The following is a 27,037-nucleotide window of genomic DNA, read 5'->3' on the forward strand; positions in this document are numbered from 1 at the left end:
AGAGAGTGGCTAGCCGACAACCCAGCCTGTGTGACCCAACGCCCAACAAGAACAAACATTTCCCACTGGAAGGAAGGAAAGCCAGAACTCTCTGCCCAAACCTCTCCAACTCCTGCTGTTACGCTTTATATTACTTTAAACTGACTTGCATTTATGCCTACTCCTTGCAGCTAGTTTAATCAGTTTCTTGCCTTTTGCTGCACAGTTATTATTTTTTACCGTATTTGTGAGTTGGAACTTGGAAATCACCTCGCAGCCTTTTGGGGGCCCAAAAGGAGAGGTGGAACTCTCTCAACAAGCATGGAGTTTCTCCTCTTAAGGCTCCACTTCATGAGGCTTCCTCAAGACCAACTTGTCACCCTGAGGCTCACATCAGCAGGTGCTCCTCACCTCTTATTGAGAAGCGTGCAAAGTACCTTCCCACCCCACAAAACACAAGCGCTTCATCCCCTCCTGAGAACCTGGTCAAAGTTTTCAATGCTCGTTTGCTGGGTGGTCCTCTTTGTGCGTTTGGCTCCTTCAGTTCACAGACATCTCTGGTGGAGTTTTAAGGACACACCCTCTCAAAATGGGAATAGGTAGATGGGGTGTAGCAGCACTGAAGAACACGGCCTTAGTCCTCGTAAGACACAAAACGGAAGTCAGAGGATCCCTCTCAGCTGGATGAATGGACAATAAAATGGCAAACGAGGTTCAATCTGAATAAGCATGAAGTGATGGGGGCGGGAGGAGGAAGTGGGGAGTACATCCCATATATACTGAAGGAGTCTGAGCTGGTGACAACTGAGCAGGAGAGAGATGTTGGGGTTGCAGTTGAGAAAGCAATGGAAATTTGGAGCAGTGTGCAGCAGCAGCTGCTGCTGCGAGAAGACAAATTTCATGCTACAGAGTATTAGGAAATAAAGTCTCAAGTACTGTACTGCTGCTATTGAAATCTGTGGTGCAACCACATCTGGAATATTACAAATATATAAAATATTTTTTAAAAAACTATATTTATTACTTTTAAAGATTACAAAAAGGGGAAAAAAAGGAAGGGAAAGGGAAGAAAAAAGATGGGGGAAAATATATTGTCCAGTAGCACCTTAGAGACCAACTAAGTTTGTTCTTGGTATGAGTGTTTTGAGCATGCACACTTCTTCTGATACCTAACGCTCATACCCAGAACAAACTTAGTTGGTCTCTAAGGTGCAAGTGGACAATTTTTTTATTTTTCATATATATTTCTACTGCATCAGACCAACACAGCTACCTACCTGAATCTGGAATATTACATACACTTCTGGTTGTCTCATCTCAAAAAAGAACAACACAAGAGTTGCAAAAGGGACAGAAAACATGGTTCAAAATGATCTGGGAACCGCAGCACCTCCAAGAAGAGGAAATGCTGACTTTTGGAGATTTTTAGACCGACGGAAGTTGTGTGTATGAAGTGTGGAGGGGGGAGCTTAGTGCAGAGATTACACACAGTATATGGGAAGCAAAGGTTTTGTTTCCCACCAGATTTTCCCCTCTCTCTTTCAATCACCTAGTGAAACTGACTAATAGCAGATTCAGGACACAAGAGAAAATTCCGCTTCACATTTTTAATTAACTTACAGAACTCGCTGCCCGAATATGTGATTATGGCTACTAGCTTAGATGGCTTTAAAAAGGTTTAGAGAAATTCACTGGGGATAAGTTCACTGGCAGCCTTTAGATCTGCTACAATCAGCAGGTCACTGCTTTCCGTGGGAGAGTTTCACCTTAAAGTCCATAAAACAAAAGCAGTAACTCAGAGCAGGGCTTTCCATGTGGCAGCCCCTGTTTTGTGGAACAGAATCCTTGCCGAGATACAATAGGGGCCAACTATCTGTACTTTCATTAACAATTAAATACCGTATTTTTCACTCTATAAGACGACGCACCTAGTTTTTGGAGGAGGAAAACAAGAAAAAAAATATTCTGAATCCCAGAAGCCAGAACAGCAAGAGGGATCGCGAAACCAGCGATCCCTCTTGCTGTTCTGGCTTCTGGGATAGCTGTGCAGCCTGCATTCGCTCCGTAAGACGCACACACATTTCCCCTTACTTTTTAGGAGGGAAAAAGTGAGTCTTATAGAGCAAAAAATACGGTACGTTTTTGTTTGGGAAGGCTTTTCCAGTTGGATGAAGAGGTCTCTGCTTTCAGTGCTTATTCTGTATTGTTTTTAAACCCACCGTGAGTTTGTTTTTAAACCTATTTTTAGCCATTTTTATGGTACGTTGTGTTTGGAAAAACGCATTTTAATTAATTAATTAGTCACAGCATAGTAACTGCTGTTATTTTGGTTTACATTGGCCTGCTGTTTCAATTATACTTCCTTGTTTCTGAGCATGTACCTGTCATCAACACATCTTTTTTTTCTGATCTGCCTTCTGAGTGAGAGAGAGATGAAGAGATTGTGTGGCTATTTTCAAAAGGCCACAGAAGAATTCGATGGAAATAAATGACCAAAATGCTTTAGCGGAGGGCGAATGATGGGAGTTGCCAAAGATTATGGGGAAAGGGAAGGGTCTGGAGAAACCAAAATAAGCCCTGGTTCTCTCAGGTGAGTGTGTGGTAGCTCGTGTCAGGTGTGCGTGCAGGAGCCAGGCCCTGTGACCAATAGGACTTTGCAGGACTGGGGCTTTCCTAAGTTTGTTCTGAAGAGGCAAGGTGTGGCCACACAGGTGAGGCCGATTGGTAACTCACAGCACCTGGTGGCTAGAGCTGGGAAGGGATATAAGGTCAGCATTTCCCTTTTTGCCGCAGCAACACGTTTCCTGCCTTGCTGCATTTGGCTTCTTGCTTCCTGATCCTTGAACCTCTGCTTCTTGACTCCTTGCTTCTTGATTCTCAGACCCTTGACTTCTTGACTCCTTGCATCTTGTGCCTCGAACCCCTGACTTCTTGACTCCTTGCTTCCTGACCCTCGGACCCTTGGCTTCTTGACTCCCGGCTCTCTGACCCTCGGACTCTTGGCTCCTGGCTTCTGGACCCCCCTTCCTGCTCCTACCCCGCCATCTTGCCCCCGGTCCTCACGTCCCCTGCCAGGACTTCGATCGCCCGTGAACCGGACTGTGACAGCTCAAAATACAAGCCACACCAAGGCAGGTCATCCAACATGAAGCTCACTCCCAGACCAGAGCGCGGAAGGAAGAAAAAGATCACCTCCAGACCTAACCTGGGGAACCTCCCGATGGTCCAGTGTCAGGTTCAAAGGCCTGACAGCCACAACCCGTGAGAGACTCCAGGAGCCTCCTGCCAGGAATGCAGAGCACCAGCAGGGAGGCTCTCCAAGCAGTTGTGTCGACCTCACCAGGGAAGCTGCTTTCTAATAGCAGCGCCTCCTCAGAACAAGCTGCCGCCACACAGAAGCTCTCTGGATGCATTCCTCGTGGAGGCAGAATAGGGCTTCAGTCTAGATACCAAGGAATTTAAGGTAGCAAAAGACAATCCACAGAGGAAGGGGTTGGAAGAGGTCCACTCTGAGCTGCAGCAGCTCTTCAAGAAAGCTTTATTCGGATGAAGCAGGAGAAGGAAGCTGGGAGCTTCGGCAGGCAAAGCGACAGCCTTTCCCTGGGGTTCCACTTCCAGTTAGGAGTTTAAACATTCTGCACTGTGGGGGCTTGGAGTTTTAATTCACTGCTAAGACTTAATTTGGGGCTGAATCAGTGAGGAATTATTAAAACTGATAAAGAAAGAGTTCAGCAATGTAGGCCAAGTGCTTTGATGTCTATGAGGTATACATAATTCTATATTTAAAAAATCCTAGTTATCTCTCTACTTCATTCCAACTTCCTGAAGAGTAAAGCTCTGAACTCCAGATAAACTGTATGGTAAGCAATTCTTCCCTAAGCATGTGGGTGGATAAACCACAGAAGATGCAGCTGAGCCTCTAGCAGAAAATGGCCCGTCAAATGCACACCAGAGTGTGTGCGCTCTCTCTCTCTCTCTCTCTCTCTCTCTCTCACACACACACACACACACACACACACACAGGGTCCTGCTCTGGAGAAGGGTGCAAGTGCATTAGTGACTGACTGTACAGGGAGAGGAAGACCAGTGCTCTGGGAGAGGCGAGGCAGGGTGGGTAACATCCATCAGATGCTAGACAAGAGGGGCTTGAGCTCACATCTCAACCATCTTCTCAGCCCCAGCTCAGCATAAACCACAGAGCAGAAGAGGCTCCCCTCAAGTGTCTAGATAGAAAGAAATTGTGTCAACAACCCAGACCAACTTCTGATTTCAGAGACTGGCCTCATCTACAATACACTTCCCAGAATCCTTAGAGAACCATTTGGATCCATTGGTCCCTGGAGGCAGATCACATCCACACGCCCCACCGCCCCGTGGAGTCTAAACTAGGGAACCATCTGACCATAACAACAAGGGAACTAGACCAAGTTCCTCAGGTATACAGGACTGAGGCACAAGCAGGGAGGGGCAGGTAGCCCTTTGGCACATCCCAATGCCGAATCAGGCAACAGCTGGTGCTGCTGACCATGGTGCTGAAGGGCATCTCAGCGTGTTCCTCTTGTTTCACCACCTTGTCTCTTAGGTCCACTAACAGGGCTAGCTCTGTATCTTAGCTTGAATGACAACAGGAACATCTCCTGCGCCTCCTCCCTGGCAGGCTGTCGCTCACTGAAAACGCACACAAAGAACCTTTCCAGTGAATATAACTCAGGTTGTCCCAGTCTGCGTCTCTATTAGAAATTGTTTTTGTATATGCAGCTGTTTTAAACTGCACATACAGGATAGTTTGCATATATGCAATTGTTTTTATTGTTGACGATTTTACTGTGAAATCGATTCAAGATATGTCATGAGAAGCAACTCACAAAAGGAATAGGTAAGAGGGCAAATGAGCAGGAGAACATGGCCCAAAACTGTGTCTCGGTGATTCCTTGACTGAGAGAGGGTGACCTCAGGATATTCTCAGCTCTTTTCCTGGGAAAAAGTCTTGGATGCGCAAGCTGGTGGTACTGACAAGGTTGGGATTGTTGTTGTAATAATAATAATAATAATAATAATAATAATAATAATAATAATAATAATTGAATTTATATACTGCCCTATAACCCAGAAGTTATTGCTATCCCTGTTCCAGAGATTCCTTTCATTGTGATTTTTAATCCCAGTAAGAGGTTTTATTGTTCTAACCTTTGCACAACTGTTAAGACAATTCGTTCTATGAGGAATCTCATATATGCAATCAATGTAAACATTTTGCAATCCTCCTGAAGAGCAAAAAGCAACACCTGCCGCCTCCTATCATGAGCACCACACTTCCCTTTAAGCCACAGATGGGCAACACCTGTGGTCCTCCAGATGTTGCTGAACTCCCAGCTCTTACCAGCTCTAGTATCCAGCATGGCCAATGAGGAGGGATGGTGGGAGTTGGGAGTCCAATGTGGTCTGGAGGGCCGGGGGGGGGGGAGGCACCCCTGCTGTAAACTGACCCATCACCCCTCCAAACACATCCACACTCAGCCCACAGCAGCAAGGCTGTATTTGCTGCAGAGAAGATACCCTCTGCTGTTGGTCCTTACAAACTGCGCCTCATTGCAAGAAGGGAGCTTCCCACTGCACTGAACCAGAACTGGCACAACAATGGTACTTTAGACAGACGCTTAAAATCTCTCCACTGCACCTGCCACAAAAAGCGGGACCCTCCAATTAAAGCTGCTGAGACGAGATAGCTCTCAAAAGCCCAGGGCGAGGATAAGCTCTGTTTGAAGAAACGGCTGTGAAGCCCCACCTGAGAAGAAGGCAAGGCTGAAGGATGGGGCGAAGTCAAACAACGGAAACCCGTTGGCCCCAAAGGCAGCAGCCAGCCAGTGTCTGCAGAAGGAGGATTAAGCGGATCAAGCTCTCTAGCCTGCTCTCTTGATTTCATTTATGCCAATGAGTCTCCCAGCCAACAGATGGTAACTGCAGGAGCCCAAGGTTACTGCTGGCATTTTAGCACTAATTTAAACTTAACCCCTTCGAAATGCAGCTCCTGCACAACATCTCCCAAGCCTTTCAGTGCCATCCAAGTGCCTCTGAACACCAGCTGCTGGTGATCCTGTGTCCTGCTCTTGGGCTTCTCAGAGGCATCTGGCTGGCCATGGCATGAACAGGATGCCAGACTAGATGGGCCCGCTTTGGTCTCTCCAGCTTCAGAGCTCTCTTGATGCTCTTATTAAGGTGCCACCTTTGCACCTCTGAACAGCTCTAACAATTTGCTCTTTCTGAGTATTACCCGCTGTGACCTATCTCCTGGGGTGCCCTGTCCACTTAACCTCATTTGCTAGATAGATAGATAATAGAAATACTGTGCCCTGCGCCTCTCCTGTTTATTTCTATAGGTCTCAAAAGAGGGATATTCCCAGAAGATTATGTCTTCAGCTAGAGAAGGTTCCAAATGGGAGAAGACTATGTTTGCAGGGCTTTCTTTCTCCCAAAAGCAAATGCTTCCTGTGCACAAATGGTTTGGACTTCATCTGCATAATTTATTCCCCAGAATTCTGTTTCACATATTTGCTTTGGCTTAACATTCAGTATCCCTTCTGCTTGGGGAGGACTTCTGAGTCCTATTGACAGCCCTCGCTCGTTATTTAAACAGAAAAGCAGCCGCTGATGTTTACCAAAGTGCCCACAACTCCTGCGTTCTGCCTCCACTCCAAACGGGTTGTCCAGATGGCACCCCTGACCACAAAAATGCCCCTTGATAAATCATAATGGGTCTCCAAAACACCACCAAAAAAGCATACTAAACCATAAGGCCATGACAGATGAGCCCCGTTTATGAGATTATTGGACACTTTTCAAAAACAAGGCAAAGAGAATAAGGAAAGAAAAAATGCATCCACATCCTAAGCTGACCATGTCTGAGAAAGGAGCTGCCACGTACCTGTGCACCTGCCTGCTTCTGGCTATAGCTCAGTGGTCCGGCATTTGCTGTGCCTGCAGAAGGTCCCAGGGTCAATGCCTGGCTTCTCCAGACAGGGCTGGGTGAGACCTCTCTCTGCCTGAAATCCCAGAGAGGCCTGGCCAAATCGAAGTAGACACTGATGATGGGTCATTGCACTGACTCACTATACGGCAGCCTCCTTTGCTCCTAAAGGTGATGGACTGATTTAAAAACACATGAAGTGGCAGGTTCATCCCCCTGGGCAACCTGCTAGCAGGTCAACCTTCCCAGAATGGTCAAAATGCAAAACATTCTTGGGTGCCTGTTTGGGCTCTTTGATTCGGTGTGCTATTATTTTCAGACCAGTGAGTTGCAAAGGGAAGTCAAGATGCTTTCTGGCATTTGTGCATTAACTACTACAGTCACTAAGTATAACCAGCAACTTCCATTACAGTTGACTGAAGGAGGATTGGCCCGGCTGTTGTGTAAAAGCACATCTTAAACAAACTCCTTAAAAAATGGGGTCACAGTCCAATTTTTCCCAACACCGACTGGCTCATCCAGTGAAGGAACACATCCAAGCTGCGTTTTCCTATGGAAACAGAACACAGATTCATTCCACTTGCGAATGGACCTCTTAATACCACTGGCTGGAAATCCATAGAGTATCTGACTGGACAAAACCTCTGCAGCAACCTTCCCCAACCTGGTGCCCTCTAGAAGTTTTGAACTACAACTCCCATCCGTGCAGCTCCATGGGGACGGTGCTGATGGGAGTTGTAGTGCAAAATACCTGGATGGCGCCAACTGAGGGGAAGGCTGTTCTATGGGCTTCTGTGAACTGCGTGGAGAAGCGCTTTCTTTTCTCTGTCCTGAATACTCCAAAATGCAGCTCTGCCAGATGCCCACAAGTTCCAGGGGTATGAGAGAGGGAGAAAGTCTTCGCTCTATTCACTGTCTCCATGTCAGGCATCATTTCATCATCATTTAAAAGGCTGCCCTTTTCTGAGCCTTTTCCAACTGTACAGCATCCTTTTTTCAGGCAAGGTGACCAGAACTGTACAAAGCATTCCAAAAGAAGACACCCCACAGATGTGTAAAACAGAATTATGATGTTGGTAAGCTTTATTTTCAATTCCTCTCAACTGCCATTTTATGACCCATTCACTCAGTATGCAGAGGTTCTTTTTGGGCTCCTCAGAATCCGTTTTTTGTTTTAGCAACCTAAACGACTTAGAATCAGCAGCAAACTTGGCCACACCCCTAACTCTAGATCAAGGGTCAGCAAACTTTTTCAGCAGGGGGCCGGTCCACTGTCCCTCAGACCTTGTGGGGGGACGGACTATATTTTGGAATTCCTATGCCCCACAAATAACCCAGAGATGCATTTTAAATAAAAGCACACGTCCAGAGGAGGGCAACCAAAATGGTCAAAGGCCTGGAAACGATGCCTTATGAGGAACGGCTAAGGGAGCTGAGCATGTTTAGCCTGGAGAAGAGGAGGTTAAGGGGTGATATGATAGCCATGTTCAAATATATAAAAGGATGTCACATAGAGGAGGGAGAAAAGTTGTTTTCTGCTGCTCCAGAGAAGCGGACACGGAGCAATGGATCCAAACTACAAGAAAGAAGATTCCACCTCAACATTAGGAAGAACTTCCTGACAGTAAGAGCTGTTCGACAGTGGAATTTGCTGCCAAGGAGTGGGGTGGAGTCTCCTTCTTTGGAGGTCTTTAAGCAGAGGCTTGACAACCATATGTCAGGAGTGCTCTGATGGTGTTTCCTGCTTGGCAGGGGGTTGGACTCGATGGCCCTTGTGGTCTCTTCCAACTCTATGATTCTATGATTCTTCTATTCTATGATTCTATACTCATGTAAAAACACGCTGATTCCCAGACCGTCCGAGGGCTGGATTTAGAATGTGATTGGGCCAGATCCAGCCCCCAGGCCTTAGGTTGCCTACCCATGCTCTAGATCAGCGGTTCTCAACCTGTGGGTCCCCAGATGTTGTTGGACTACAACTCCCTTCATCCCTGAGCTCTGGCCTTGCAAGCTAGGGGTGATGGGAGTTGTACTTCAACAACATCTGGGGACCCACAGGCTGAGAAAGGCTGCTCTGGATCATTTATGAACAAGTTTAAAAGCACAGGTCCCTGTGCTTCCCTCCAGCAGAACTGCTCATTTATTTCTACACTCTGCCTCTTGTTACTGAACCAATTCCTGGTCCACAAGAGGACCTCTCCGCTTATATCACGACTGCTAAGCATACTGGAGAGTCTCTGGCAAGGTACTTTGCCAAAAGCTTTTTGAAAGTCCAAGAACACAATGTCAGCCAGAACACCTCTATCTATATGCCTGCTTAAACTCTCAAAGAACTCTAAGTAGGTTAGTGAGACTCTGCTTCAGCAAAGGCTTCTTCTTCTATATGCTTGGTTATTTTTATTTGACAATATTTTTCACCTGTTTTCCCAGGACAGATGTTAAGCTAAGCGACCTGTAATTTCCAAGTCCCCCCCCCCGCCTGAATCCCTTTTAAACGTATTTGTGTCACATTGGACATGTTCCAGTCCTTGGGGTCTTAGGGACAAGTTCCACGTTTCTGTTAAGAGATCAGCAATTTCACATTTGAGTGCTCCTAAGAACAAGGCTCTTTGTTGCATGAACCTTTTGACTCAGTAGAAGTCTGCTATTGTGAAACAGGCAGCACAGTCCGCAGCCCCATAGCAAAGAATGTGAAACTTAAACGGGCTGTATTTTATAAAAACCACCACAAGAAGGAAAATTAGCAAAGAGCCAGTTTGTGTATGTCTATCTTGTCTGCCAAGACGGGAGGGTTTCTAGAGGAGCAGCCCTCTGCCTTGGGTTGGTCTGCAAGCAAATCCCAGGGGGCACTCGCAGCTCCCCTTCTGCAACTTCTAGTAAAATGTGATCTGGCCCCTCACTGCAGTCCAGATCAGAAGATCCCCATCAGTTCCTCAGAGAATACCCATTGCTACCTCCACATAACATTACAAGGATTTCCAAAATGGTCCTCCTTTGCCAACAACAAGAAGGTAAGACACGATTCATTTGTGTCTCTTTAATAAGCCTGGCTATTGACATCTAATTCTCTCCTGACTCTCATTCCAGATGGATTCACTTTCAATTTACCCAGAAAGCCCTATGAATATTCATCAACCTGGATAGAAGTGTCGAAAACTTTATTAGGGACAACATGCAGACTTTGCCAATATTCAACCTACTACGCCAGGAGTTAATGCGTGTAAATACCCCCCCCCCCCACACACACAAAAAGGACTATAATCTCATATGGAAATGTAAACAGCTTTTTTAAAGGGAAGTCAAAAGTATATGCCACATAACACTTTTAGAATAATACTACATATGTATAGTCTTTTCTACCCTATGTGAAACATATTTGTTATTTTGCACCCCAGATGTAATGTTTCCACACCAGTAGCCCCGCACAGGAACCTGCAACTCCAAGACAGACAGGTGTCTCTGACCAGCCTTTCGCTTCATAGTACTTAAATCTACAAGACACACAAGGCTCTCCTTGTCCGTTTTGCTTTCCACACACAACAGCTGCGGTACCAGCTGCTGACAAACGCAGCAGAGCAAAATTCACAGTCTGGCTTGCTTGCCTGAACTCGAAGCGTATTTGGTGTGAAAGGATTAAGATTTCAGCCAAACACCCACAGCTTTCAAGTCCCGATTTGACCCAGGACTGGTTAAGGTTCATTTGCAACAGAGGAGAACCCCAAAATGTGGAAAATTCACCCTTTAACCAGTGTGCACCTTTGCATTTCAAGAGTGTCCAAGGCCCACACAGGGGAGGCAGACTCTGCCCAAAGCAAAAGAAGGCATCCATGTTCCAAACCTTTGATTTGCCTGATGACACAGACCATGTGGGTCACACACATGTGCAAGGGCATGGCTGAATTGCCAGGCTCCAGTTTGGGTCAAATGATTTCAGGAATGGAGTCTACTCCACCAGGTCCATTATTGAAACATGCTATTTCCACTGGAACCAAATTCCAGTTGGGACGATAGTTTGCTATCCTCAACAGCTCTGCAATGGGTGCAACTGAGGATGAGTATTGCAACTATAAGAGTTTCCAAAAAAGGTTATAGAAGATGCAAAGGGGGATACCCATCTTATTGTTGCTGCTACTGAATACAACTCTCTTCCATGAATAGTGAAACACGACACAAGCACAAGCCAGAATAATGAAAAAGAGTTAATGTACCCATCTTGACAGGCGCGCAAGGAACCTTCCTGCTCACAGCAGACAAGTTTGTACTCCTATCTCCCGCTCCCAGGAGACGCATAAAGAGAAAACCTTGGTGCTTCTGGAGAGACGCCAGTGCAGCATCTCGCAATGGCAAAAGCTTTCCACAGCGCATCCTGCCAGTTTCTCTGCCCCACAAGAAAGCAGACGGAGGGAGGCACTTGAAGGCACGAGGGGTCTGCTTGCAGCCATCAAGAGCCGCTTGTCGTTCACACACCACCAATTCTCTTTGTGTGCAGAAGCCTCCAGTGCTCTTGAGAGTTTTACTTTTCAAAACAATTCACTAAATGATTTAAAGCAGCATTTTTCAGAAGACAGACAAACTCGCCGGGTTGTTCTGTTAAAGCTCTTGGGTTGGCGGCTTTTTGTAAATATCCCACATTTCTTACACCCGTCAGGATCTTTTAATTCTACTCAACAGGCTTCTGACTTGCTTAAGAATTACGAAAGTGTTTTGATACTCTGTGTAGCAAAACACAGTTTCTGCCCTGCGTGAGAAACTGCTAAGAAAGCCTGACATCAGTGTTAGATAGGTGCTCCTTTTGCATGCTCTTATTTTGCAGAATCCCCTAAAACTGCCACCCCGTATTTTCCCCACATTTAGCTCAGATTTCCCCTTTCCATGAAAAATATCATTGCTGCTAAGGACCCTTTTGTGATACCTCAACAACACAGTTGCAATGCTAAGCCCACTCGCGGAAGAGCCCGGTGACATTGTGCAAATTCTGATCCATCTAAAACGACAAGGTTGCAAACATGAGCCTATTTTGATCCGGGGCACATCAATGGCCTTCCGCTGGCCAGGGCAGCATCCAAATGACACAAGTCAACAACAACACGGGGCAGAGAGGGAACCTGCTGCGACTCTCTGCTCCGGCCTGTTCAGACAACACTCTGCTTCTGGGTGCTCTCTGGAGTGAAATCGGGAGGCCGCCAGGAGCAGCACAGTAGTTCATGGAAGGGTCTCCTCTCCCACACACCCACAACGGGTTGGGAAAGCATCTGGGGAGAGCATTCCACGAACGGGGAGCCACAACAAAAAAGGCCCTTTCTTGTGTTGTCACCCTCCGAACCTTTTGGGGAGGGAACATAGAGAAGGGCCTCAGAAGACAAACTACAGACACAACGGAACAGTGATGTCAATGCAACACTTCCATAAATAATTCTGGTTCTTCTACACAACACAGGTAGCCAACTTGGTGCCCCCAGATGTCGCTGAGCTCCAACTTCGCCCCAATCCCAGCCCTGTTGGCTGTTGGGGCTGAGGATAGAGTCCAACAAAATCTGGTGGGGCACAAATTCTGCACCCCTCTGCCGTGGGGTCAACAAATTAAGCTCACCACAGTCAACTTCAGCAAGTTGTTGGTACCAGAGAGGCCCATGCACCGTTTGTGCAGCTGTCCCAGCACGGTGTCTCCCTTAGACAAGCAAAGCAACCTTCAGACAAAAGTCACGGCAAGGTTTACAAGAGCAGACACAGGTGGAAGGATGGGGGAAGGAACACATTCACAGACCCCACCTCTTCAAACTGAAGCCGCACTTTATTAATGGCTCGGATCCAGCGGGCTCTTGCAGCGGGAAGCAGGAGAAGTTCGTTTTCGTCAAGGTGACTTGCAAAAAAGAAAAACGAGGAAAAAAATGAGTGCTGGAAATTCAAGAGCAGTCTCATGAAACTCAACACATGAAAAGAACCTTTTATTGTAATGGTGGGAACAAACGCTGAGAACCGTTGGCCCCAAGAGACCTGGGATGGCCAGCAAAAGACAGAGAATGGCACGGAAAGAACAGAAAGTGTGGCCAACAGGGACTGTGGTAGAGAACCCTGTAAGGAATGCACCCCATTAGTCACTAGATGGGTGTAAAATGATGATGATGATGATGATGAAGAGGAGGATTAATTAGATTTATTTAACGACGTTTGTCCCCCCCCCCTTTCTGACCCTAGGCACCAGTGGACTACTCAAAACCAGGTACGGCACTACACCCATATCCTGTTTGTCTCTCCCAAGATCAACCAGGAAAGTGGCCTCAAGTTCAACTCCAAGGAATCCATGGCCAACGTGCACCACCTACCTGCCCGGTGTCTTCGTGGCTTCTTTGGGCTCGTCCGCTTCAGGAGGTAGTTGAGGTGTGGCATGCTCTTTCACCTGCCCCTCTCCTTCCCTGTGCACTTCCTGGGGCTCATGCTGCTCGCTAGATGGCGCAGGGCCCTCTGTCGGGTGAGGAGGAGCAGCAGCAGCAGCAGCAGGCACCCCTTCTGCGAGCTCGTCCTCGTGTTCGGAGCAGGGCGCACTCCCGTGATATTGGTCCAGCTCACTCTGCTGAGAGCTTCCCTGACTGATGTTACAGGAGGAACCAAACTTACTACTGCTGGCAGGACTGTGAGAGAGCAAGGCATTAGTAAGTCAAAAGGTCTTGGCAACCAGGAAACAGCACAATGCATGCACACGCAGAGAGAGTGAGCGCAAAACCTAACCACACCAGGCCAAAGCATCAAATGGAAACTCTAGCCAAGCAAATGTCTCTTGCACACTGCAGCCACTGTTCCCAGTCGCCCACCACTTCCAAGTTTGTGTTTGCAATTTTTGTGCTGGGCCTAAGCCTCTGGACCCTATTGATATATCAATCAGGAACAGATAGCATCATCTGCTGCGCATCCTGTAAACTGTTTACAGGCCATAGGAAAATTAAGAAAGGCAGCAAAAGTTCCGTGCACATTGAACCTCTAAGCTGCTAAGCTCATCACCTTCTTACAACGTTTGTCCCTAGCATGTCAACTGCACGTGGATTCTGGGACATGAGGGTTTCATCTTTACTCCCATTTCATTAACACAGTCTTAAGTTTCTCCAGCGGCTGAGAATGGATCCTGTTGTAGCTGCCGTTTAGAAAAATCAGCCCTGTCTTCCAGCACAACATGGGCCCATTGCTGTCGCTGCTTGGGAGTGACTGATTATTATGAGGTTGGAGTTCCTGCACCAGGAGCTGTTAATTCAACAAGACACCCACACTCTCTCTCTCCATTGTGGAATTCTAAGAGGGAAGGGGCACAAATGCTTCTGGGCCGCTATTTAAGTGCTGCCTGGCTTTTGGCAGCCCACATAGGCAGAGATATCTGCAAGAGGACCCAAGGCAGCTACACTGTGAAAATCCCATCTATTCCTTGGAAAACAGGCTGGGCAGAAAGGAAAATGCTTGAAGCAGGATCCCTGCTGGGCCAATTGTCTAGAGATGGCGGGTGAGGAGTGCAGATTTAGCAATGGTTTTAGTAACTAGCAGTTCTGTAACTAGGGAGGGGCAGCAAGAACACCAGTCCCAATCATCCCCTGGAGAGGGGTAAACAGGGAGCAAAAGTCACTAATATACTGATAGCTGTAACATGAAATCACTGCAATTCTCTTCAATATGGAATAATTAAGCATGTTTTTGAGATATGGTAAACCAGAAAACCAGTTATCAGCTTGCTTGGAGACCTAATGGGGCACCAAGGAGCTCCTCACTGGCTCCAGATGCCTGCAGCCTAACACAGAAAAGCACATTCAGCTAATGCCGCTGAATACAGCTGGTAAAAGTAGAGAAAAACTGAATCCTGTTAGCTGAGCAGTAACAGCTTCTGAGCAGCAAGAACTGGATGTTTCTGCATTAGTACCTTTAATAGTCCACGGCCATGTTTAACTCGTCCTGGTGGGAGGGAGGAGGTTTTAATCACAGAATCTTAGCATGGCAGAGTTGGAAGGTACCCCCAGGGGTCATCCAGTCCAACCCCCTAAATGCAAGAATCATAGCTCAAGAATCCATGACAGATGGCCAGACAACGTCTGCTTAGAAACCTCCAAGGAAGGAGAATCCACCAACTCCCAAGGGAGTCTGTTCAACAGCTGCTACTGTCAGAAAGTTTTTCCTGATGTTTAGTCGGAATCCCCTTCTGGGTGTTAGAAAAGTTATGCTGCAGGTGACTGAACTGCAACCACTGAAACAGCTTTTGCTGCCATCTGGGTCTCTCTCCCATCTTAAAATGTGAATGCCTTGCATGCTGTCCAACTAAGCTTTCTGCAAACCAAGAGAGCCCCTGATTTCCTCCCTCCCACCATGTCATCTAGAGGTACAGGTTGTTTTCTCACGCACACAATTAGGCTACGGAAGGTTAATGAAACTAATACTCAAAGCAGCTCACTCACAAGGACACAGGACAAACGGAGAGCAAAGGGGAAGAGTCATCGCAGCCTTTTGGAACAAAGGAAACCAGAAGTTGAGAAGGAGAAGGGCAAGAGAGGCTCTGGGTGGGCAGTCTAGCAACTAGCGTTCACAACTCTACCTACCACTGGGTACTACTAATGCCAAACACAGCCTAGAGGAGTCTGATCTACGAGGTCAGGCATCTACTGTCACGGCACTTGCATTATAAATGGCTCACAAGTTGGCACCATTTATCACGCTGTTTTGGCTACTGGCCTTTTCTTCCTGAGTGGCTCAGGGCTACTCTGCTCCGCCGGCTGCAGTCCAGTAGCAAGTGTTTCCGTTTCTGGACAAGGGACACTTTCCTTCTGCTCTACTTCATCCTGAACCTGTGTGGCACCTTCTGCTGGTTCCTCCAAAGGGAGCCCAGGAGGCTCACTGGAAATGGTGCTTGGCTCATCTTCCGTTTCTCTGGAGACCTCAAGCTCCAGCTCCTTGTTGGGCGCAACTGGAATGTCAGGTGTGGGACCATCGAAGCATTCGTTGCTCTTGCTGTCGGGCTGCTTAGAAGAAAGGTCTGAATCAGCAGCACTGTCAGCTGGCTGGTCAGAGGCAGAGAGGTTTGGGCTCCCATCAGCACCGGTCACATCCACTGCTTGTTCCTCGGCTTTCGAGACAGCTTCTGGTGCCTTCAAATCCAGTTTGGATGAAGCAATTGGGGCCACCTCCTGTTTGGAGGAAGCTTTTGGTGTTGGCACATCTGGTTCCTTCTTGAGACCCGCTTCCTTGGCATCTTTCTGCCATGGAAATGAGAAGTCCAGCTTCTTTCCAAACACAGCACCCGGAGTGCCCTCTACTTTACCTGCTTTCTCATCACTTCCTCCACCAAACAGACTTGAGGAAAACTTGTTGAAGCTGGACACGAGGCCTGGCTCAGGCACAGGCTTGCTCGCCGAGGGCGGCTGCGCAGAGAAGAAGGAGCCAAATGGCTTGCTGCTGTCTGCAGAAGACATGAAGCCGAATTTGGGCAAAGTGGGCATGCTTGGAATTTCAAACATGGGCTTGGTACTGCTGGCCTCTGCAGGAGCACTGGCTGGCTTGCTCTTACCAGCCAAACTGCTTTTCAAGGGAGCAGCTTCTGGGGCTGCTTCGCGGACGGTTAGAGGCTCTTTCTGCTCAGGAGGAAGATCAGGTTTTATTTCAGGGACCTTTTCCATATCCTGCTGGGGCAAGTCATGGGCCTCATCTGCAGCAGCTTTGGGTTCCATCTCCAGGGTCCCAAACGTGTCTGGTGGGCAAATATCAACATCTGCCTCATTCTTTGTAGTTACTTCTTCAGTGGTTAGTGAAGTATCCGTCAGTTCTGACAGTTTCAGGTGTTCATCTGCCTCACCAACCTTGGGTTCCAGCTCACGTGTACCGTCCAAATCCATTTGGCCAACGTCTGTTTCTCCTGCCAGGCTCAGTTGCTCTTCAACAGCAGGGACAGCATCATTTTCTAAGGGCTCCACAGGCACTTCACTCTTTTCCTGCAGCACCACCGTGGCTGTCTCAACTGCATCATGTACCTCTTGACTACACGGGGCAGCCTTCCCTGCTTCATCAGATGCCAGTAAGTTTGCGTCCAGCTGCACCACTTCAGGGCCCTGATCCCTACTTGAGTCTAAAGTTTCTGAAGCATTAAGGGAGGGTTCCAGACCATGTTCAGGTCTTCCGCTGCTTTCAGCTTCCAATTCTGCCGTACATTCTTTTCCCAAACTCTCATCTGCTAAAGTAGAAGGGGCATCTTGTTTCAAGTCACTGCTAGCTTCTTTCTCTGTAGGTTCAGCCCTAGAGGTTTGGTCCGGTTGTTTCAAAACGCTGCCGGCATTTGTCCCTAAAAGTTCATCCCTAGAGGCTTTATCTTGTTTTGCGAGACCTTTACCAGGAACTGGGCCCACAGCCTCCTTTGCCCTGGAGCTCATTTCCTGGGGTTTTGAAGTGCCTGTGGTCTTCCCTGCAGGCTTTGAAAGGGTCTCGTCTGTTGCTCCTTTAAAAATGCCAAAGAGATCACTTGTAAATGCTGGAGGAGGCCCAGTGGGCAGGGAGGAAAGGCCGAAAAACGAAGTGCTCTTCTTTTGGGCACTAGGAGCTGCTGGAGTCTGAGGCTGGGAAAAGAAGCCAGATAATGTTTTGGTTGGTTTCATCTTCGTCATGAAGCTGGAAAACATTTCAACTGAGGAATCTAGAACTGATTTGTCAGCCTCAGGCTCTTTAGGTTTCTCCTGCAGGTTAGGTGTTGCTGCTGCCATTTGAGGGAGAGGCCTTTGGCCCTGAGCCTGCTGCTCTCCTGCAGTATTTGGGGTCCTATCAGGTTGCTTGAGCTCCGGGGGCTTGACTTCAGGGAGGCTTGGTTTTTCTTCAGGTACAACCTCCTGTGAAAGGTCTCCAGGAGCAGGAGATGGCTCAAGAGCCACAGAAGTCTCATCACGAACTGGAGAGGGCTCTGCCTTTCCAGAAGTCTCGTTCCCACCTGAAGCAACAAATTCCTTCTCAGAGGACACCACAATACCATCACTCTTTTCTGCATTGTCTTGCAGCTGCTCCTCTGGTTGTGGAATCTCCGGAAGGGAAGGTGCAATGTCTTCCTGCAGCGTAGGGACCTGAGAGCCAGGATCAGGACAGACTGAGTGGTCTTCTCTATCTATACCATCATCAGGAGGTTTACTGGCCACAAAAGGTATCTCTACCTCATTTTTCACTTCTGAAGCACTTGCCGCAGCATGCTCAGCCGCAGGAGTTTTTAACTCACTTGCCTTGTGCTCCGGGCCAACAGCCTCTTGCTTTCCAAGTACTGATTCTATAACACCAGCCACTGCCTCTTTATCCTTCAAGCCCTGCTGTCTGGCAAGTCCAATGCCAGAGTCAACAGAAACACACTGCTTCATAGATGGCTTTGCGCCTGCTTGCTGTTGAGGCGGCCTTCCCAGGTTGCTTGCTTGCTGCTGAGGTGGCTTTGCAATAGTCCCCTTGTCAGGAGCAGCTGCCGGTGGTTTGTCATCCAGGAAGGAGGTCAGGTTGAAAAAGCTGAAGCTGGAGCTGCTCTGAGGCACGTTCTTCTTTGCGGTGGGCCCTCCGGAAAAGAAAGAAGGCATCTTGAACAGACCCTCTGCTTCCGGGGGCTTGGCATTAGGAGCTGCTGGAGCTGGGGCAGGGGCTTTCTCTGGGGCACCGAAGAAGGAGGAGAAGATGCTCTTGCCAGCCGGCTGCGGGGCCTGCGGAGGCTTCGAAGGTGCTGCCTGCGACAAGCCAAAAGGCAGGCTAAACCCAGAATCCCTGGGTGGCTGACTGGCTTTTCCTGGCTGAGTTTTACCGGGTATGGCTCCTGCATGGCCTTGCGGTCCCGGTGCAACAGCTGGTCCGTGGCCATGCTGCCCTGGAGAGCGATTTGCTTGGTCCATTTGAGGGCCTGCCTGCATGGGAGGCTTGGGTACTGCATTCCCTGCGGTGGGTATGTCCTCCTTCTTCACTGGAGCAGCTTCCTTGCCTACTTTCCCATGCTGTTCTTCCTTGGGGACTGTGGGCTTCTGGGCAGCTTCCCCACGAGCCTGCTCCACGGGGATTCGAGGGGCAGGAGTGCTGCTCTTACTTGGCTCTCTGCTACGCTGGTCCGCGTTGTCATTCAGTTTCAGGGAGGTGTGGGTTCCACTCTTTGGTGGAGCAGCGGCACTTGGTGGGGCAGGGGCTGCATCGACTTTGAAAAGATCCCCTATGGAACCAAAGAATGATGAAATGCCTGGGGGCTCCACTTTCTCCTGAGGCATTTTCTTCTCGGCTTCATTTTTCGTCAGATTTGGTTGGGGTGATGGTGGCTGTGGGGCTTTGTTGACCTGCGTTTTAAAGAAATCAAAGAATCCGGGGCCTTGACTTTTATTGGGTGCTGCAGTTGTGGAGGAGTCTTCTCCCAGGCTAAGAATCTTGAGAGCACTTTTAAACAATGTGCCCTCAGCCTCCGTGGGCGCTTGGCTGGGGGCTGGCTGGGTTTTCTTGGGTTCATCCTCACCCACTTTGGGTTTTTGTTGACTTGGGAGGGGAGCAGGCTTAACACTTTTATCCAGGTGACTGGTCTTGCTGTCCAAGGGACCCTGGCTGAGCTGAGAGGAAGACCTCACCAGCTGAGGCTTTTTCTGAGAAATCACTGGCTTTTCATCCCTAACAGACTTAACTAATCTGCCTCTCTCTTTTCTCTCTTGTTCATGCTCCGTGTGCTGCTGGTTTTGCATATCCTCTCCTGTTTTCCTGGGTGGCGAAGCTGGAAGGGCATCGTTTTTGTGTCCCAACACCACCGGTTCTCCTTTCTTCACAGCCGCGTCTTCCACTGTCTCATGTGCTTCCATACCCTTACCCATCAGGCCACCCAAAGCAGAGAATAAAGATGCGACTTTATTCAGAGGTGGCTTTTTATCTTCTTCAGTGGTTTTGACTTCTGTAACACTCTGAGATGCCGATGAAGGCTCGGGCTTAGCAGAAGACTGGAATATATGGAAACCAAACCGTTTTGAATGTGCACTTTCGGAAACTGTCACAGCAGGGGTCCTGTCCAGATGTTTGGGTAGAGCATCATCTTTTAGCCTCCCACTGGAAGCCACCCTGGAGTGAACTCTAAGGTCAAGGGTCAGGGGAGGCTCTTCTGAGTGCCACTCCATGTCATTCTCAGGCCTGAAGTCTACTTTGAGTTTTTGAAGTTTGTACCCTGAAAAGTCTAAAGGCTGCTCTCTCTGGTAATAAATGGACTCCTCAAACATCTGCGAAAAGGTCTCTAAATTCATGTTCATAAGTTGATCACTTCTCTGCAGAGCTACAGACAAATCAAGTGGTTTGTTTACAGAGTAATTATCCAATTGCTCCTCTTCAGCAAACCAGAATAACTCGTCTTCATTACCAAGAGGCACTTTGAAACCGCAAACGGCAATCATGTCATCTTCCAAGACAGTGCTCTGCAAAATGTTCTGTGGATAATTATAATCCCAGTAGTCTGGGTAGGTGTAAGTGTCAGGAGTGCAAATGTAGACATACTGCCCAGTGGGGTCGGTGAGCAGAGAATAAACAAACTGACCGTCCCTGTACATGTAATATCCACAATCGCCATCTTCCGACGGCCACCACACGCCCTTCTCAAGCAGCACCAGCCAGTCCTGGTACTCCTGGCTATAAGATGAATAGACAAAACTGCCTTCCAGGCTCAAGGACTCCTGATCAATTAAGGTCCACATATTGCCATCACATGCCGACGAATAGCTCAAGTCCATGGGCATCTCTTCCAAAATATAGCTGCAGTCATCAAATGGAGGAAAGTTTCCATTCAGAGAATGCGTTGCCCACATTTCAGTTTCTTCTAGACCGAAATCTTGTAAGTCTAGCTGATCAAACGATTCGTGTGACATGACACTGAAATCTATGCTCAGAGCATCAAAATTCACATTTGACCTCCAATCCACGACATTGGCATTGCCATCTTTTTTACACAAGTTCACTACGGCATCACTGGAGTCTGGCCATTCCAGAAACTCAGCCAGTGGGACAGAATTCTGCTGCAAGACGTAGTAAACGGGCAAGGAAACCTGGTGGGCATTGAGAGAAAATGCTCCTGTATCATATTCCCAGTCAAAGCTAGAGTGGCTCCTTGTTTCCTCAAGAGCAAGATGCTGCTCTGAGTGGCCATACAATTTAGCATTCAGCAAAGAGGAATTGAGAAATTCATTTGACCTTTCGTTGAGAACTGCTTGATAAATATTGGAATCCGTAGGTTGTCTATAAAGAGTTGTCTGCCCCGATAAGTCTTGTATCTTTGGCTGTGAGCTTAAAGCATTCTGAGAGGGGGGGTGCCAAGGGACGGGACCATGTCCGTTGTCCATTTTGCTCAGTTCTGGGTGAGGCAAATGACCATTCACCTTTGCAGTCTCGGTCACTGCCTCCTCCGCTTTTTCTTTTGGCCTCTGCATGAAGTTCTTTATGAAGCTCCCTGTCTCCTGTTTCCCCCCAGTGCTTTCTTGGGGACCAGGAGTCACATGTGAGCCAACGGACTTGTCACCAGAACTAGGCTCTTCGCTCCTCTCAAAAAACTTCATTATGCCCAGAGAGCCTGATTTTGCCTTATCTGGCATACTTTCGGTCAGGTTTTCGCTTGAAGCAAACCTAAATAATCCAGAAAGTAAGCCAGCTGATCTGCTCTTCTGGCTGTCCGTTTCATTTTTAGCATTCGACTCTTCTGTGTGGGTTATGTGGTCTGAAGACGCCCGCCGGAAGAGGCCCGAGAGCAACCCCTGCCCTGGCTGTGGGGCCTTCTTCTGAGCATCATCCATTACCTGGTCTTCTCTGATTCCACCAGGAAGCACTGGCTTTCCTGCTGTCGTATTTAAGTCAGGTTCTTTTGTGGGGGCTGCCAGCTCCCCCTTGCATTTGGAATCTTTGTGGTCCAGAGCACCCATGCGTTTGGTATCATGAACCATGTGTGCAATTTTTGAAGTGTCTGAGGCACCCTGGTCTTTATCTCCACGTTTTGGTGCACCCAGACCAACTTCTTTACTGGGTTCTTTCTTCCTTGTCGGCTCCTCTTTTCTCTGTGGTGCCTCGGGAACTGTCTGAGACTTTGACGACTCCGTTTTGGCAGCTTCCGTGTTGCTGCTTTTGTGACCCTCTTCAGCATTTGGTGGCTTGCCACTAAAACTTGGTGGGGCAGTTTGATCTTTTGAAGCTGTCAGGTTTTCCACAGAAGCAGCTTTCAAGAAGGAAGTGAAAATTCCTGGCTTCTCTTTGTTGTCCTGCGGTGGTTTGTCTGAAAAGCCAAAACCGCTCAAAAAGGGAATCTGGAGCTTACCGGTGAAAGGGAAATTGGGTTCGCTGCTTGCGGAGCTCGTTTTCCTGACATCATCTTCAGAACGGTGACTTTTCCCCAAGCCCGGTGGTGGCTCCTTTGGCACAGTTTCGGTAGCAGAAGAAGGGAGCAGCAACTGGCTGAAGGATTTCTTGAGTGGACTGAAAAAGCTCTCAGATGGTTCCCCCTGCTCCAACGGCGGAGCGTTACCGGTCTCCTTCTTGGCTTCACGTGACTTGTTTTCTGGCACTTTCCCTGCAGGTTGTGGATTTCTTGGCATGTCTGGGTGTTCTTTAACAACTTTATCTGGCTGACTTGTGGCCTGTGGCGGCGCATCAGAGGCCTTCTGTGGCCCACTTGGCTGCTTGGGAACAGCCAGACTCTCAAAACTGGCTTTCAAGCTGAAAGAACTAACGGAGCTCGACAGCTTGCCAAAGATGGAGGAGACGGGGCCGCTGCTTGCGCTCGCTTCTGCCTCGCTCTTGCTCGTTTCGGGAGGCGCAACGTTGGTGGGTTTTGTCGCGTTGCCTTCAGCTTCCTTCCCACTTGCCTTGGCTTCAGAAGCACTGGCATGCGTGGCTTCCACCTTCACAGCCTCCTCCTGTTTTGCAGTCTCTTTTTTCGGTGCTTCCTTTTCGGAGAAGATTTTCAAAGGGTTGAAGATGCCTAAGACGGAGTTCACGACTGAGCTGGGGTCCAGAGAAGGGGGCGGAGCAGCGTTTGCTGAAGCATCCTGGACACTTGGAGGAGCCTTGTCGTCTCCTGACGTCTTTTCCGGGATGTTGGCCTTGGCATCACCGGCTTCTCGCTCACGGCTGCTCTGGGTCACAGAAGGAGAAGTTGCCGTGGGCAGCCTGGCATCCGATTTGCTTTCTGCTTTCAGTTCTGGAGAGGCACCCTCAGACTTAGTCTTACTTGAAAACAGACTTGTGATGCCTCCCTCGGGTTGACCAGGGACTTCAGGTTTCTCTGGTGTGGGAGATACAAGTTTTTCAACTGAGGCTGTTAAGTGCTTTGTTCCTGAGCCCACTTTTTCGGTGAAAGAACTAAATAAGGAGCTGACCGTGTTCTTCACCCCAGACAAGTCTGGCAATGCCTCTGTTATGCCTTTGCTGCCCTCGCTCTCCTCTGCGGCAGAAGCGGCTGGCTTTGCCTGTTCCAAAGGGGCACTTTCCTCAGCCAACTTATCAGCACCGGCCAGTTTGGGAGAGGAACAATCGCTTGCGTTTTTGCTCGCAGGAAGGGTTTCAAATTTGCTAATCTCCTCCTCTTTTTCAGCTAAGTATTCAGACACAGTTTCAACTAAGCACTGCAGTTCATCCATTGTGTCCACATATTCTTCCGTTGGCTCTTCAACAGGAGAGAGGGTCAAGTCTTGCTTAAGAAAGCCGTGCTTTCCTCCTCTCGTCCTATGTGAGTTTTTGTCCCTTGGTAACAGGGATATGGCACTTCCAGTACGGGCGTCAGTAAGGTCTCCAACATGGCAAACACTGGATTCACGCCATGCTTGGGAAAGTATTGCTATTTCTTCCATTTCATCATCATCATCTGAAACTGGGGAGTACAGGAGTATGCTGGATGAACAGCTGCCAAACTCTTTAAGGGCACCCAATGGCACAAAAGAGTGAGCTGGCTGTTCTGAATGGATCTCATTTTCACCATCAAAATGGACTGATCCTGAGTCATGCTTTGCGCGTTGGTTAGCGGACAACTTGCCACTCTTGACTAGAAGGCCATTCTTGTATGGACGCAGAACTGGATATTCCGGTAACTGTTCTTCACTTTCAATGGGGCTGCTGCCCCATTTCTCAGTTTCATCATAATCAGGATATAGGTTATGTTCAGTTCTTGCTTTAATGCTGCCTGAAGAAAATCTCCGGTTACCACTGCTTTGCAGTACAGTTCGCTCGCATTCTTCAAAATTGTTATATCTCAGCTTCTTCTTTCTTCTCCTGTCTATTGTGTCATATTCCTCTGGATAGCAAGGAACATCGGGATGTCCTGATTCCGGGCAAGCCTTCCGTGAGTATCTTGCTCTTTCAGGATGGCCAAAGTTCTCCCTTTTCGAGAGCCTCGGGCTCCTTCGTCCCTGTGAAGTTCTAGTCCTGTGACTTTTTTCTAAAAAATCTTCTATTAACTGTTTGCCTAATTCCTCATAGTTCTCTTCACACTCTTCCTGTTCTTGGCCAACTTCGTAATCAAATGGAATGATCCTGACTTTCCCATTGCTAACTAAAGATCCTGGTCTGATACGTGTGGAGGGGGGAAATATAAGAAGGACAGAAGGGCAAAGAAAAAAAGGAAAGAGCAGGAGGGGTGAAAAAAGAGCTTTAAACACAAAACTTGCAAAGGAGCATTTCATAAAGACCAAATGATATCGTGAATCACATGCAGAAAGCACATTAAAATATCATAACAACGAACCCATTTATTAACACGAAATGTTAGGAATCTCTCTTTTACTATTATTGCAGCTAAATAGTAGGGTTGTAAGGGCAGGAGAGCATGAAACATGTATACCAGTGTTATGTATACTATAAAGTGATATATGGTATGTTATTTATAAGCTTCTGTTAAGAACAGGAACTGCAGATTAAAAATGTCAATGAGCAGCTACCTAAAATGTTACAAGTCACTTTCTGGAGCTTCTCAATGGAGTTTATCCCACAGAAAGCAATGATGGCCACCAACTTGGATTAAGAGAGGATTAGACAAATTCATGGGGGGAAAGGGCTATCAAAGTCTACTAGCCATGACGGCTCTGCTCTGTCTCCACGGTCGCAGGCAGAGATGCTTCTGAGCCCCAGTTGCTGGAAACTGCAGGAGAGGAGACGAGGGCTCTGGAGCTCAGCTCCTCCTTCTGAGCTCCTCCCAAGCATCTGGTCAGTCACTGTAAGAACAGGATGCTGGAGAAGGAGGGCCACTGGCCTGATCCAGCAGGACTCTTGCCATCTCCTGATTTTAAGAAGGGGCATTTGCAACAGACTAATAATAAGTTATTACACCAAGCACACAATAAAGTGCATCAATTAATTAAATTTGCAATGTGACAAAACAAAAAAACAGGAAAAACCCATTATCCTACTTGTGGTTTATCGCTAGAGGTAAATAAATTAAAAACAACAACCATGTTGATAAGGCGCAAAATGAGGAACCGTTCCAATTATTATTTGGGGTTACTTCCATTAACCATGTGGACAGCACAAACAAGATTATGATGGGCAAGTCAGAACTGGAAACATGAATCCTAAAAACTCCAGCTACAGTATTGACAGGACAATTAGAAACCAAAGTAATTATATGAGGATAAATTAGATAGATCTAAGATTCTAAAGGCCTAGTTTGGAGGAAAGCTAATGATTTGCATCACTTCTCTCTTTAGAGGGCATTTTTCCTAAGGAGGAAGTCACCAGCAACAAAAACCCAGTTGAAACAAGAGAAGCAATAGAAAACAGCCAGCCGGCAACTATACTTGGAAGAGGATGAATTCATGCAAACACTGATAGCCAACCCAGGAACCCCAGCAGACCAAAGCCACGTCACGAGACACGGACACAGAGGCTTTGCAGAGGGTCACCCACCTATCAGACACCTCTAGTGAGTGCCGGCTCTCTAATGACAGCTGGCGGCTTGTCATTTGACTTGACTGTGATGCAGATTCCAGGTCAGTTCGGCCACTCACAGTGGAGTCTAAGCTATGGCGCCTTCTTCAAAAAGGCAAGGAGACGTTGGGAGACGTGAAGGACAAGAGCAACACAGAAGGTTCAAACAGCTTAGTATTGTAAAATGGAAAGTGAAAGCAAGTGTGTGGCGTGTGGGATTGGGGGTTGCGCAATCATGCCAGGAGTCTGGATGGGTGCGAGACAACTGAAGCCAAATCCCAGCAAGAGGGGCATCCTAAGGGGCAGCACGCCTTGCAATCTCAAGTGAAATTGATCCACATATTGTCAGTCACTCTTGGTCACTCAGGGCGACAACGTGGGGATCCCAAAATTCCACAGCAAAAAGAGCTGCTTACCACCAGCTCTGCTTTGCAAGGAGGATGCTCAGCTGCAAACCTTTCTTTGCTCCCATTGGGCTTTTCTGGGGGGGACTCTGTCTGGCAGCTGTTGCTCACTGCTCTTCTGTCACCCCTGAAGCAGAATGGCTTTTCTTTTAAAAACCTGACCACAAGAGAGTCTGAAGCAGCCAGCCTCAGTCCTAGTAGCTTACAGTGAGTTTCTCCTGCCAATAAATTTGTGTTGGGGGAGAGAAAACGCCCTGGTTCCAAGGGGGTACCTACCTGATGGCTGCTCGTTCGTGGTAATCCAAATCATAGCCATGCAGGGACTCCACACAGCACTCTCGGGGGACCCCCTGCTGCTGCAGGCGGGAAGCCACGGGGAACTGGTGCACCGAAGCATTGGGCTGCGAGGTGGTGTGGTATTGGGGAGGAATGCTGTTGCTGGTCTCACTGCGGTAGTCGCTGTCTCTGTCATCCACAGCACTATCGTGGTCTTCAAAAGCTAGAAGACAGGAGAAGGTTGAGCAGCGTCTCCCAGTCCAAGATTGGGACACTTCAGACAAAAGCACCTTTCAAGCAAGCTTGTTTGTCTTAGAAGACAAAGTAAAGGGCAGCCTAAAGGAAGAGCTTCTTGGCTTCCCAGGGAAGCTGCTCACTGGAGATTTGGCTGTCGAAGCATCACGAATGAGGCCTATGAAGAGGTGTTGTTTCTATAACTCCTCCCAAAGTACATCATACCATAAAGGCTGGCTTTATTATGGGTGGAAGAGAAGAGGAGAATCTATTTATTCACCTGGTTTAATAGCTGGTGAAA

The 27,037-nt window shown here is 48.0% G+C and overlaps 1 protein-coding gene across 13 annotated transcripts in view; it reads right to left on the reverse strand.

Moving 5' to 3' along the window:
• Positions 1 to 27,037, reverse strand: part of UNC13B (unc-13 homolog B) — a gene marked incomplete at its 3' end in the record, with an annotated part of 166,138 nt that overhangs the window by 84,244 nt on the left and 54,857 nt on the right. For 6 of the 13 annotated variants that reach the window (XM_080973352.1, XM_080973350.1, XM_080973342.1 and 3 more), the window contains 5 exons: positions 26,503 to 26,725; positions 25,802 to 25,927; positions 15,644 to 24,466; positions 13,267 to 13,572; positions 12,713 to 12,803 (listed from right to left, as the gene is read on the reverse strand). In XM_080973352.1, coding sequence (XP_080829478.1) covers positions 12,713 to 12,803; positions 13,267 to 13,572; positions 15,644 to 24,466; positions 25,802 to 25,927; positions 26,503 to 26,725 — 9,569 coding nt within the window. The remainder of the gene's footprint in view (positions 1 to 12,712; positions 12,804 to 13,266; positions 13,573 to 15,643; positions 24,467 to 25,801; positions 25,928 to 26,502; positions 26,726 to 27,037) is intronic. The other 7 variants (XM_080973344.1, XM_080973345.1, XM_080973347.1 and 4 more) reach the window with 4 other exon arrangements.

The sequence above is a fragment of the Podarcis pityusensis genome (genome assembly GCF_964106645.2).
Source record: "Podarcis pityusensis genome assembly, chromosome: 11".
Classification (NCBI taxonomy): Eukaryota; Metazoa; Chordata; class Lepidosauria; order Squamata; family Lacertidae; genus Podarcis; species Podarcis pityusensis.